This window comes from Rhodnius prolixus, unplaced genomic scaffold (genome assembly GCF_049639745.1).
Source record: "Rhodnius prolixus isolate KJV_2025 unplaced genomic scaffold, Rpr scaffold_15, whole genome shotgun sequence".
Classification (NCBI taxonomy): Eukaryota; Metazoa; Arthropoda; class Insecta; order Hemiptera; family Reduviidae; genus Rhodnius; species Rhodnius prolixus.
Window position 1 is genome coordinate 5,837,007 of NW_027411605.1, and position 14,993 is coordinate 5,851,999.

Consider the following 14,993-nt stretch of genomic DNA (forward strand, 5'->3'; position numbering starts at 1 on the left):
CATTAAGATTTCTCTCAATTATAGAGTTTGATATTCTCTACCAATCACTAAAATTTCATTGATTTCCCATCGTTTATAACCGAGATATTTAACTTCAATATTTGAAGTAATGTAAACTACTGCAAACTTCAACCTCCTATAACTCTATTCCTATACTACCGAAAACATTAAGATTTCTCTCAATTATAGAGTTTGATATTCTCTACCAATCACTAAAATTTCATTGATTTCCCATCGTTTATAACCGAGATATTTAACTTCAAATTTTGAAGTAATGTAAACTACTCCAAACTTCAACCTCCTATAACTCCTTTCCTATACTTCCTAAAACATTAAGATTTCTCTCAATTATAGAGTTTGATATTCTCTACCAATCACTAAAATTTCATTGATTTCCCATCGTTTATAACCGAGATATTTAACTTCAAATTTTGAAGTAATGTAAACTACTCCAAACTTCAACCTCCTATAACTCCTTTCCTATACTTCCTAAAACATTAAGATTTCTCTCAATTATAGAGTTTGATATTCTCTACAAATCACTATAATATCATTGATTTCCCTTCGTTTATAACCGAGATATTTAACTTCAAAATTTGAAGTAATGTAAACTACTCCAAACTTCAACCTCCTATAACTCCTTTCCTATACTTCCTAAAACATTAAGATTTCTCTCAATTATAGAGTTTGATATTCTCTACAAATCACTATAATATCATTGATTTCCCATCGTTTATAACCGAGATATTTAACTTCAAATTTTGAAGTAATGTAAACTACTCCAAACTTCAACCTCCTATAACTCCTTTCCTATACTTCCTAAAACATTAAGATTTCTCTCAATTATAGAGTTTGATATTCTCTACCAATCACTAAAATTTCATTGATTTCCCATCGTTTATAACCGAGATATTTAACTTCAAATTTTGAAGTAATGTAAACTACTCCAAACTTCAACCTCCTATAACTCCTTTCCTATACTTCCTAAAACATTAAGATTTCTCTCAATTATAGAGTTTGATATTCTCTACAAATCACTAAAATTTCATTGATTTCCCATCGTTTATAACCGAAAGGAATCACAGTGCTTTCTTTTATTAGAAGGGAACAATAGCCTCTAACCACAGCAGTGGTACCAACCTGAAACTAATACTTCCATTGAATGGATGTCCTTTCTAGACCCTTCTTGGTTATTAATTTAATAGAAGAAATCCCACAAGGATTATAACTGCTATTTCACTGTCACAGTATAAAAGGATATTTATAATAAAGAAAAGTTTAATAAAGTAATGGAAGGAATTTATTATTGATTTGGTCACCGAACTTGGGCGGTCATAAATTGAGCTTTTCTTAAGTCTGACAATAGAAAGTGAATGGATTAACGGTGTTCAATGGACGCCTTTCAAACTTTGAGCTAGCTAGTAACTTGCCCTTAACTTGTCCTTTGTGGGACCATCCGATGTATTTTAGTGAAATTTCCACCTATTTTTTAACCTTGAAGCAGCGTTTCCCAACCTTTTTTTGGCTCGCGTACCACTTGGTAGTACGAGATCATGCTAAATTCTACCATTTTGTAAAAATGATTGTATTTCGTGAAATTTGTTATTCCGAGTGTTATTTTATTATTATCATCTTTATTCGTATAGAGATACCAATGTATCTGTAACAAAGGAGTTCAAGTTTATGTTCACTTTATAAACTTTGTAAAGTGTAAGATCTTAGTTTTTTTTAAATAATTAAAAATTGCGAACATATTTTTCTCTCTTCAAAATTATTAATTAATTTACAAAGTTCTTCCTAGGGATTATTATATTTGTGCCCAAATCTTCTAAATTAATATCTTTTAAGCATTCAACTACCTCTGTAAGTACCAATTAAATTTAATGTTGCTTGGATAGAGCTTACTCATTACAATTAGTCTCTTTAAGCAGAATTTTACATAGTTACCATTTAAGTTCTGTCACATGATAATTGTACTAAATTTTCTTTATCTTTTGTTGATAATGATGTAGCTTTTCCTAAATTTTCTTTATAGAAGGGATTTGAAATCCAATTATCATTTGTGTTTTCGGGTTTTGGAAAATACTTTATAAAAGACAATTTGAATCCTGTTAAATGTGCTATCCTTATTTTCTCGTATATCTTGAGACAGACTAACCCTTATTACTGTTCATATTAACAACTTTACTGTATAATATTATTAATTAAAATAATTTTTATGAATTATAGGAGAAAACGTTTCTATGATATTTTTATGATTTCATTTTTTTTTTTTTTATATATATTTTATGTCCGCCATTACTGATGATTTTTCGCGTACCACCAATCAGCAACTCGCGTACCAAAAGGGTGGGAAACGCTGCCTTAAAGGAAAAAGCTCACAGTTTGAAGAGCCTTAAAGATCTGCTTAAAGAGACTGGTTGTAATGAGTAAGTTCTATCCAAGCAACATTAAATTTAATTGGTACTTAACGGGTAGTTGAATGCTTAAAAGATATTATTTTAGAAAAGTGATCGAGTGGAATTTTCCACTTAAATGCCTTGTTTTCGGATCCCTTGAGTTTTCCTGTGTGGGTGTGTGTGAACATAACCTCAAATAAAAACAAAATTCGGGGATATTGAAGTTCTCTACTTCAGTTTGAGTTCCTCCAGGATATGTGTCAATAACTTAATCGTGGGTGGAGTTTCCATTTTTTGTTTTTTGCTTCCCAAAACTTAGCACACTTATTTAGAAAAGTGACTTTCATACACTTTCCCAATAAGGGGCACTTTTAGGGACGAAATGGGAAAACTTCTCTTTCTCCTCTTAGTCCTTTTTAGTACAATGTATGGTTATATTACTTGTTGCTATACGAGTATGAGCTGCTTTAACTTCCGTTTTCAAGAAAAAGCATTACCACTAGTTTGGATTTATTGTTCAAAGAGTTCGGTAAGAAATCGATCCAAAGTTTAAAGGGGGAATCTTTTAGAGTCATCTCGAGTGAAGAGGAACTTTCCGTTGAGATGTTGACTGATAAGTTAAATTTGAAATATGGTGGATAGCTAAATTAAATGTAAAGTTACAACTTCCGGCAATTTTGACTAAGGAAAAGTCAAAATGTGAATTCTCCTGATGTAAACTCGAACACAGTAATTCTTCTTATCAGAAGAGTGAGCCACACCAGAACTACTAAGACATGTGATCCAGATGGGATATTTTAAGTTTAATAAGAATAAGAAAAAAAAAAAAAAAAATCAGGGAAAGCGAGTAAGCGAACCTATAATGGTGGATAAACATCAGATTTGCCAGCACTATCTCGGGGCTCTAGAGATTAAAGTAGTAATTGCGGTACTCTCTAGTCTAGTGAATTACATTACACATGCAGTGTGCTCTAACTGTATGGGGCCACAGCTGGCTTGACCCGTTGGAAATTTATACTTCTCTAGTAACCGGCGCGTATTAATACTGGCCTCTCCACCAGCACCTCTCCTCATTCTGCTAGTAATTAGACCGTGTGTTTTTTTACAAGAAACTTTATTAAGCTACTGTGGTGGCCAGACCAACTGTATTTATACGGGATTCACAGTAAAACATTGTAGTGAAATGCATTTTTTTTTAAAAAATGTAATTCATTTTAAAAACAGTTTTTAACAACAGATAGTTTAATCATCAAATATTTGACCTTGAGTTGCCCGCCAGATAAACACCAAAACTCGGATTTCCAAAAATATATTTACTATTTACTAACATAAATAAAGTTTGTAAGGAAGTTCATCACACTGAAATTAATCTTAGGAGGGAAGTGGACATTCGCTAGAACTGTCAGAAGTTCAGTTCGTTAAAAGCTATTTCCGATAGAATGTCAGGGATTTGAAAATGGACACAGTAAAAGTGAGTATTTCCTGTGTGCAGTTCCGTTTGTGAGATACAGTATTCAGACGATTACACAATTTCATTTAAAAAGTGATAATAAATTCTTTTCTGGACTTAAGAGACTTCTTTAGTTCCTATCAGGTCAACTCAAGGCTGGTTTTTGGGACTGTCTGGGTGCCCTGAAGGCAAATTAGTGGCCAAAATATGGTGTCTTTCTGGTTTGGGTACCTGGTCATTCAGGACATAAGGGGAAACGAAGCGGCAGATTTATTGGCCCTGGGAAGGCTCTGCGGGACACTTCGTTGCCCGCTTAGCCCTGTTTTGGGGTTTCGAAGTGTGTAATAAGACTGCGACCATTAACTTATGGGTCTCAGGAGTTCATTAAAGGCTATTCGCCGAGGCTAACTGCAGAATTAATCCTTCAAGGCCGAGTGGGGCTATAAGGATAATTGTTTTTGCCTATAAACTGGCCACTGCAGGCACAGAAAACACATGTGTCGCATGAGGCCTGGCAGATGGCTAGCCTCTGTAGGTTCTGTCAGGAGGAGGAGGAGGAGCAAACGGTACTGCATTGTGTCAGTGTGAGGAGCTTGTCCTAGCTAAGGATGTTACTTATCGGGGGAGGAAAAACCAAGGCCCTGAGAGCTTTACCCAGGGAGCCGCTCTCCAGCATCAAGAGTCTGATCAAAAAGGACAGGACTGGAGGGCGAGCTTTAGAGTGAGGGGAGCCACAATAGATCCAAAGGGGTCGCGTAGTGGCATAGGCCTTGAGGCCACCCTAGTCTAATCTAATCTAGGAGACTTCTAAACCGATTCTTCCAGGAAAAACTATTTCAAAAAATTTGACCATATCAATACTGATACAGTCAAAGTGACTGATGAATGAAAATGGAAAGCGAATTCAGGGTTCCTTCCCAGTTCCGCGTTACTAGTCCTCAACTCCAGCAGACCCTAAAATACTATTTTCTGGAGAACAGTTTCAAAATAAAAGTAACATTCAGGTGCGTAAATCGAATCCAAAGTTAAAAAAAAAAAAAGAATTCCATGCAGTAAAATAGTACTTCCGGTCTAGAAATTCCGGCTAAATTGCAATCACTGCCTTCATGTACTATTACAGTGAACATAACCTATTATCTACTGTCACTTCCGGTTGTCACTTAAATAGAAAATAAGAGCCCATCATCATCACTTCGTAGTTCGTCCATGTTGGTGAAGAAATAAAACAACAGTTGGCTACACTGTCACTAAATGTTATGTTGACTGTGTTGTCTTAGTAGTAAAATGTAGGTTTTTTATTTCTGTTACCCATACATCCGTTCGTATATTTGTCAACTTTATGCGTGGCAAATGGAAGAGAAGTGCCCCTCCATGTTTGCTGAGACTTCCTTCCTGTTTAGCTGTTGAGTACTCCATTTTATTGCTCTGTTTCGACTATTTATTGAGAGTGGTGACATCACTTAAACAGTCTATTGATGTTTAAGCTAATTTTAAGATCTTACCCAGCGCTTCAATTGACATGTTGAAACATGAAACTGGGTAAAGTAGAGAATATATATTTTTTTTTTTTTTTTAAATTCTTAAACCTTCATTAAACTAAAAGCAGCTTACACTTTTGCGTTCACATTTATGAAAGTAGAAAGCCGAAGTACACAAAGAGAGAGAGAGAGAGAAGTTTGACATATTTTAGAATATAGTATTATTTAGCGTTGTTTTGAATCAGCTGACAAGAACTAGACAATGAAAAAGCTATCTGCCAGGGTGGTGAATTCTTTTGAAAAGATGGCCCCGTATTATTTATATTTTCCTTCTAACAATAGCAAAATATTCTATAATAAAAAAATAAATAAATAAAAATTACGGCGGTAAACAATAAAGAGCGGTGCCTAAAGAGCGAGCGACAAGAAAATACCCGGCGACATTGTGCTAGTGACCCAAATCGACGCAGAAATATAGTACAGTACCAGCTGGTGTGGACACGCCAAACATTGGCTGCATTCTTCTCTGATTGGCTCAATTCGATTCGCTTTATTACAGACTAGGAGTTGTTGTTGTTTTTTGCTCCAAACAAACGTGAAACATTTTATTTATAACTTCTCCAACGTATTAATGATGTCATAAATGGTGACGACATTAAATCGTATCCAATTTTTTTGTAATTGTAATTTTCACGGGGCAATTGTCCTGAAGACTTGAAACAAAACAAAAACAAACCTGTTGTGATGATGACGTATGATTTTTCTCTTACCCCAGTTTACGTCATTAAATTTTCTTGAAATTTACAACTGCTTGACATCAATATTAAACATGTTCTCAGGTGAAAAGTGCATTTAAAAGAAAATAGAAACTACGAAAAATCTATATACTCTAGACCAGCGTTTTCCAACCTACTTGCTACCACTTGGTTAGTATATCATGATGCTAAATTGTACCACTTCCGGTGGTGGAATAAATTTGTTATTCCGAGTGTGTTATTTTATTATTATCATCTTTATTTGTGAAGAGATACAAAGTATCTGTTACAAAGGAGTTCAAGTTCATGTTCACTTTATAATCTTTGTAAAGTATAAGATCTTAGTTTTAAAACTTTTTTTTAATAATTAAAAGTTGCGTATTTTTCTCTACTAAATTATTAATTAATTTACAAAGGGCGCCACGGTAGCCGAGCGATTAAAGGCAGACCTGCGAAGCTAATATGTATTGTGGTACTGGGTTCGATTCCCGATTTTAGGCGTTGGATTTTATTTATTGGTTAATTTAAGAAATTTTACACTAAAGTATGTTTGCTAGTCGCCTCCGTCCACGACACCTAATTGGTAGTTGGACGTTAAGCCCCGCCTGAAAAATAGGCAATTACTTTACTTACTTTACTTTAATTTACAAAGTTCTTCTTTAGGATTATTACGAGGGTCGTTTGAAAAGTCCGTGCAAAAATAAAAACTACTTATTTTTTGGGGTAAACCTTTTTTATTTTTCAACATAGTCTCCTTTTAGGCTTATACACTTCGTCCAACGCTGCTCTAGTTTGTTGATCCCTTCCGAATTATAGGATTTGTCCAAGTCTGAAAAATAGCCATTCGTTTCTGCAATCACCTCCTCGTTTGAATAAAATCTTTTTCCCGCCAGCCACTTCTTCATATTGGGGAACAAATAGTAGTCCGAGGGAGCCAAGTCTGGAGAATAGGGGGGGGATGTGAAACGAGTTGGAACCCTATTTCCATTAATTTTGCGACCACAACTGCTGAGGTGTGAGCTGGTGCGTTGTCGTGATGGAAAAGGACTTTTTTGTGGGCCAATCGTGGGCGTTTTTCTTGCAGCTCGGTTTTCAAACGGTCCAATAACGATGAATAATATGCACCTGTAATAGTTTTACCCTTTTCCAGATAGTCGATGAGGATTATTCCTTGCGAATCCCAAAAGACAGTCGCCATAATCTTTCCGGCCGAAGGAACGGTCTTCGCCTTTTTTGGCGCAGATTCCCCCTTGGTAACCCATTGTTTAGATTGTTCTTTTTGGTCTCAGGAGTGTAGTGATGAATCCATGTTTCATCCACAGTGACGAAACCACGCTTAAAGTCCTGCGGATTCTTCTGGAACAGCTGCAAACCGTCCTTGCAACACTTCACACGATTTCGTTTTTGGTCAAGCGTGAGCAATCGCGGCACCCATCTTGCGGATAGCTTTGTCATATCCAAATGTTGATGCAAAATATTATGTACCCGTTCATTCGAGATGCCCACAGCACTAGCAATCTCACGCACCTTCACTCTTCTGTCATCCATCACCATATCATGGATTTTATCAATGATTTCTGGAGTAGTAACCTCAACAGGGCGTCCAGAACGTTCAGCGTCACTTGTGCCCATATGGCCACTCCGAAAATTTTGAAACCACTTATAAACTGTTCTAATCGAAGGTGCAGAGTCACCATAATGTTTATCAAACTTCTCTTTAGTCTCCTCAGGCGTTTTCCTTTCATAAAGTAGTGTTTAATCAACACACGAAATTCTTTTTCGTCCATTTTTTGAAAATCACTCTACTTCCTCGATTCAAACGAATGCCAAACACAAAGAAATAGACCGATCTGGCTGAAACTTGATGTGTGTTCTTCCAAGAGATGCTACTAACTAAACATAACCTCGATACGCGCCAGTGGTGCTATCTCTCTGACTTTGCACGGATTTTTCAAACGACCCTCGTATATTTGTTTATATGGAGTGGGATTGTAAAACTTTCATAGACTGGCCAGCTGATAAACAATTAATGTTTCCAGCTCGTTCTTATTGCACATTAAACAATGGGATCTTTGGGGTTTGGTTGTACAAAATTACATTATTGATTTTAAATTTAATAACATAAGGGGCCACCCAATCAGAAATAATCCCTATAACTTGAAAAGAAATGATTTTATCTAAATATTGTTGACAAACATTTTTGTTATAAATATTGAGAATTCCTAAATATATTGAACGTAATGTTATTTACTATTATTTAAATCATTTAAGTGCAAATGTTCCCTGCTTTTATTGCAGAAATATTAGGTTTATGATAGAAGCATTCTAATAAGCAATTCTAATTCTAGAAGGGGTCGAAATACACAATTATCTTTTGTGTTTTCGGGTTCTGGGAAAATACTCCATGAAAGACAATTTTAATCCTGTTAAATGTGCTATCCTTCTCGTATATCTTGAGACAGACTAACCTTATTACTTGTTCATATTAACAACTTTACTGTATAATATTATTAATTAAAATAATTTTTATGTATTATATAGGGAAAAAACGTTTCTATGATATTTTTGATTTATTTTCTGTATTTATGTCCGCCATTACTGATTATTTTTCGCGTACCACGTGGTACGTGATCACAGTTTGGGAAACGCTGTTCCAGGCAGAAGGGCCTAAACTAAAGAGTCGAGGACAGAAGATCACACCAACCTTTGATGTAAGTACAGTTAATAGAAATAAGCCCTGAAGATAGTCCAGTCCCCCTAAGTCAAAAGTTTGGCCAAAAAAAGAGACTGAAATTGGCAATATTCTTCCTCCTCCTTGGACTAATGAATCAGTCTCCACAGAAGATGGATAATTCTCTACAATGTAGTGAAACGTTTTGCAGGGAAATCCAATTAAGTCCCTTCTATAGGTGAGAGTGGTTAAGAATGCTGCTCTCTAAAGTACGAGTACCTTTCGTCATGTACCACTTAAATGGTGAGGTGAATGTGTTCAACTCTACCGGAAATAGCACTTCATTGAACGTATTTTTTAATTTATTTATATTTCTTAATTAATTTCATTAGGACTTTCCATCACCTTCCATACATATAACACACATGTAAGCTCAGAACTTATATTTTACCATTATATAATGAAAACAAACACAGAAGGATGGTGACAGACTTTACTGACTTGCTTTCGATGAAAAATGAGTTAGAAGTCGGAGACTTGCAATAGCAGAGCGTTGCGAGAGTCTTCACACTACGGAGGGGCCAGAAAACTCAAGATGCATTGTCACACTTGGCTGGTAGAAAGGCAGAGGAGATCTTAGGTGAGATTATGAAGGGTGTAAACTGCAGCTCCCCAGGTGCAGCTGGCACCCTTACCCCATTGTTACACTTCTACCCCCATCTTATAGACCCAACCAATGATTGGTAAAGTCAAATAAAAAAAGACCAGTCGTAAAACTGAATGTGACGTCTTCCATACTCTTATAGCACATCAACTAGCGTTCTAGACAATCCATTGGTATGTTCGCTAGAAGTCTTATAATCCATGGAAGTACTACAGACCATTCCTAGCAGCAGGTTTGTTGATAATATTAACTAGACTGGAGTCATAAATGGACCGAGAATGAACAAGGTGCCCACAGATTTTGCGATAAAAGAGATGTTAGAGTTGTTAACCTTTAGTGAAACCTTCACTTTCTGAGTATCAATAAGAGGAGGTAGAGAATAGATCAGCTGATTAGTCAGCTAATCGCCGCCCTAGCTGGCCGATAATTAGATTAGCAGAGCTCAAGTGGCCACCAATGAAGCCGATCATCTATCCATTGCTGGAGATGAATGGCTGGGATGCGGCACTCCCTCCACTCGCCGTTGAAAGTAATGCGCTAGAAGTATCCCATTTCATTCATAGAAACAGCGCCTTGCTTTCTCACTCATTGTCCACACTGTTCGGACAAAAAAGGAAAGTTTTCTGGGGGGGTTCTTCTCTAATTCTATTGTCTACGCTTCGATTAAGTCGTCAGTAATAACGCATACCATCGACCAAAGCATTTATATAGCTAATAGTGTGAAATCGAAAACATCGAATTGAAAGAATTACCATTTTTATTGAATAAATGTTAGTTGAACTTTAAAGGGAAGGGACAAAGATCCATACTTAAGATCAGGATTTCGAAAGGACTACGTTGTCCATCCATTTAAGCACAGTTACTTCACACTCTGGGAACCTTACTTTCGAGGCCGCAAAACTTATTACTTGAGAAAAGGAAAATAGAAACTCTTACCAACTTATCACAGAGTGCGCTTGTTGCGGATAGTTTCTAGGGTTCCCCCGACACTCAGTACACCGGAGTTGATTTCCGAGGATTTCATGGGTTTAGCCAGACCACTATCTCACAAATATAGAGATTTTTTTTTTTTTTTAGAATTATGAGCCACAAAAAGGGGAGTTCAACTCCATCGGTTGCAAGCAAATAGCAGACATAACTGTCCCAATTTATAGCAGTGGCATTTTAAACACTGCTGAATATCACTTGCAATTTTAATTGATTACGTCAAAATAAAACTTATTAAAATCTGTAATGAAAAGATTTGTACTAAAAATAAAAAGGTTGACTACTTTCACTACACGAGACCTGCAAAGCTAATATGCATTGTGGTACTGGGTTCGATTCCCGGTCTTTAGGCCTTGGATTTTATTTAAATGTTAATATGAGAAATTTATAGTAAAGTATGTTTGCTAGTCGCCTCCGTCCACGACACCTAATTTGGTAGTTGGACGTAAAGCCCTACCTGAATAAAAATAGGCGATTACTTTACTTTCACTACAATAAAATAATGTTTTTCAAGGAAACGAGACGTCCTTAAGCTTCCCTAGGTCTTAAGTGAAAACAAAATTCCCTGAGGAACAGTTTCAACAAACCTAAGTTACTGTGGTCCTTTAGTATAAGAAGTCATAGTTTTAGGAAATGATCACAGAAACTTAAAAAAAAATTCAAAGCACATTAAAGCTAAGAGAATATGAGTTTGTGGAAAAGTGGACCAAAGTTGATTGACGTACCTAGAAAAGGTACAAAGGGGGGCCCCATAGATTTTTCAGGGATGCACAACCAGGTGGAAAAGGGAACATGAAGCTTTTCCTAAATTTGCCAACCATTTCTTGGAAAAAATAATAATTGTTTGTTATCAATAAATTACAAATATTATTCACTAACGCCTGCTAAACAGAAGCAATTAATTAAGAATTCAGTTGAAGCTAATAATAACAGACCGGTTGCCAAGGTAAACAATGCTGTAAATTGACCACACTGCAGTTTATATCACATCTGCATAGTTAACAATTTCAATCGCAGTTCGTTTCCCTCACTACAGTCAGATAGCTCTGGGGGCTTCCTTGCTTATGGGCAAATTTAGTTGAATCGTCACAATATGGCGATTCAATTGGAATGGCGAATCACACTGGAAAACTTTCGAGTTTTTTAATTGAAGTTCGCTTGGAATTGTTACCGCAAATTAACCATTGAACGGATTTGTTTAAACCAAGCATTTTTAGTAAATTAAATTAGTTAGGAACAGGAAACAGTTTTTAAATACCTCGCAGCGAGGGGTGGCTTATTCATTGGCGAGAAACAGAGGAGAAGGTAATTAGCAGCTGTTAGTCATATATCCAATGACGGCCGAAGGAGGTTACCTCAACCGCAGTGAAGTGTCGACATGTTTTCTTCTTGTGTTTCCACGAGGCATCCTTTCCAAATTTGAAAGTGGCAAGAGAGGATAGTTGATTAGGAACAGTTTGAAAGAATTTAAATGTCAAATCTGCTGACATTCAGTCAAATCAATACTGACTACAGCAGGATGGGTAGGCCAAGAGCAGTGGTGGACTCAGTTTGGGCGGACGGAAAAGAGACGCTCCGAATCTGAAGGATATCAGTTGAGTGGAAGTTTAGGTTTTACTTTACAGTGTTTCCGGTGATATTAACAAGTATTCGGGACCTTTTGAACTCAAATATTAAACGCAAATATGCCCATCAAAATTTTCAAATAATACTGGATACATTGGAGTTCCTGGGGCAGATTTTCTTCAACAGTATCAATTTATTAAGGGAACATGTTCAATCTTGAAGAGATTTCGCATCCGGAGAAGTAGTAATCTTCAAGCAAACCAGCACACCTCATCAAAGTGGTTGCTGAATACAACTTCTTGGATTATACAAACTACAGTCAATAACTATTTGCTCATACTTTACTTCGAGCTCGCATTTACTTTACACAATGTGTAAACTTTACGAACCTACTCCATTCAGTGAAAAACTTTTGCAACATCGAAGGAGGGGGCCGCCCGCAATAGATCTTTTAGTTCGCTGCTATTTTAACTTTTTGACCCGAATCCAGGAGCTCGCTAAGTTTGTCAAGGGAGTGGCTAAACAAAAGATCTAAACTCACTTCGAACTGCAATAACTGTGTGGCTTCCTTAACTTCCAAGTTTGTACGCAGAATTTTAGTTTTTTTAAAAAAAAAAAAATAAGTACTGTGATAAGTAAGCAAGAATTCATTTACGGGTGCGCTAAACCTAGATACTTGCAAGCATCTACTTCATTTTCAGCCCCAAAATGGTACTATGGTAGTGATTATTTAACTAGATCTACAGATTCCTTAAACATCCAACGAATATTTAAAACAGAAAATTAGAAAATTACAAGTTTGGAGAATTCAGAAAAACCTGAGCGAAACAAAAGATTGGTAAACAAACAAGAGACAGAGTTTTTGAATTTCACTCTGAAATCGTAGGCAAAAATAAACAAAAAATCGTTCTTTATTTGAATTAAAGGAAAATTAGAAATTAAATCTTTTAATTGTTACGAGCTAATTACTGCAAGAATAATGAGGATGATATAGCACTGTTATTAATGATTTAATTATCAAGAAGAAACTGCTTCTGTTTTCTTTAAATCGCCAAGAAATAGTGAACAAAAGTTTATTTCTTAAATCATCCAAGAAGAATCTTTCTATTTACTACTTGAAACTATCATTAAATATAGTACCTGCTATACGAAATTTATCCGGTTCAACTTCATGTTTTGTCTTGGCTGCCGCTGAAATAACCCGACAAGATTTCCCCTGAACGGGTCTCACAACCATATCGTTATCCGGTGGTAAACTAGCGCACATGTGGTGGGTTAACAAAAGAAACAGAATATAAACAAAAAATATTTTACGTGAAACAAAAATGTAAAATAAAAACCTGCCGGCTTTAAAAAAAAAAACCGCAAACGAACCTACTACCGTACTGATGGACTGCCACGGCAATTGTAAGCATTCAGCTGATTCAACAGTGAGTATACTAAAGTGTGCTTGCCCCTCCACTATCTAGTTACTACTGGCAACCATATGGTGGGGGTGAACTCTACACACATGGCATAGCCTCTCAGAAAATGCCTCAAAAGTGTTCACTTTTTTTGAGGCAGGCCAATTGTTCCTTTCATTTTATTTATTATTCATTTTAAAACAGAACCAATCACCGCTTGTTTTTCTATCTGTGTGTAAGTACGTGTTAGAACAACTAGTCACTGAATGGAACTGAACCGGCGAGAATAGTATTTTTATAACTATCTACAAAGTATACAACTAACACATGTGTTCTTGTGCTTAACAGTTAACTCCCCACATTTTGCGGAGAGATAGTTGTGGTCAAAGTTCATGGTTAAACTATGTACACCTGTCTATTTATTATTCTTTATTTTTATACTATTTTTTTTCTATTCGAATACATATGTATGTACATACGTATTAACTAAAGTCGCTATTAAAAAATATTGGGTGTGACCACTCACACGACTTTATCTTACTACTATTCTCAATGTTCTAATTCATTAATATTGTTCTAACACAGAATCTAGTGTGGACACTCACACGACTTTATCTTACTACTATTCTCTAGGTACTAACTCATTAATATTGTTCTAACTCAGAATCTAGTGTGGACACTCACACGACTTTATCTTACTACTTTTCTCTAGGTACTAACTCATTAATATTGTTCTAACTCGGAATCTAGTGTGGACACTCACACGACTTTATCTTACTACTTTTCTCTAGGTACTAACTCATTAATATTGTTCTAACTCGGAATCTAGGGTGGGCACTCACACGACTTTATCTTACTACTTTTCTCTAGGTACTAACTCATTAATATTGTTCTAACTCGGAATCTAGTGTGGACACTCACACGACTTTATCTTACTACTATTCTCTAGGTACTAACTCATTAATATTGTTCTAACTCGGAATCTAGGGTGGGCACTCACACGACTTTATCTTACTACTTTTCTCTAGGTACTAACTCATTAATATTGTTCTAACTCGGAATCTAGGGTGGGCACTCACACGACTTTATTTTACTACTATTCTCAAGGTTCTAATTCATTAGTATTCTCCAAACTCGGAATCTGGTATGACTACTCACAGGACTTTATCTTACTACTATTCTCAAGGTTCTAATTCATTAATATTGTTCTAACACAGAATCTAGTGTGGACACTCACACAACTTTATCTTACTACTTTTCTCTAGGTACTAACTCATTAATATTGTTCTAACTCGGAATCTAGGGTGGGCACTCACACGACTTTATTTTACTACTATTCTCAAGGTTCTAATTCATTAGTATTCTCCAAACTCGGAATCTGGTATGACTACTCACAGGACTTTATCTTACTACTATTCTCAAGGTTCTAACTCATTAATATTGTTCTAACTTGGAATCTGGGATGGCCACTCACACGACTTTATCTTACTACTATTCTCAAGATTCTAACTCATTAATATTGTTGTAACACAGAATCTAGTGTGGACACTCACACGACTTTATCTTACTACTATTCCCAAGGTTTTAACTCATTAATATTGTTCTAACTCGTAATCTGGT

The 14,993-nt window shown here is 36.0% G+C and overlaps 1 protein-coding gene across 2 annotated transcripts in view; it reads right to left on the bottom strand.

The window, feature by feature from the left end:
- LOC141455041 (uncharacterized) overlaps positions 1–13,495 on the bottom strand; it is a 97,702-nt gene extending 84,207 nt beyond the window's left edge. For both annotated transcript variants that reach the window (XM_074129863.1, XM_074129864.1), the window contains exons 1-2: positions 13,345–13,495; positions 13,111–13,226 (exon numbers count right to left, since the gene is read on the bottom strand). In XM_074129863.1, coding sequence (XP_073985964.1) covers positions 13,111–13,226; positions 13,345–13,385 — 157 coding nt within the window. In that variant the 5' untranslated portion in view covers positions 13,386–13,495. The remainder of the gene's footprint in view (positions 1–13,110; positions 13,227–13,344) is intronic.
- Positions 13,496–14,993: the final 1,498 nt, after the last annotated feature.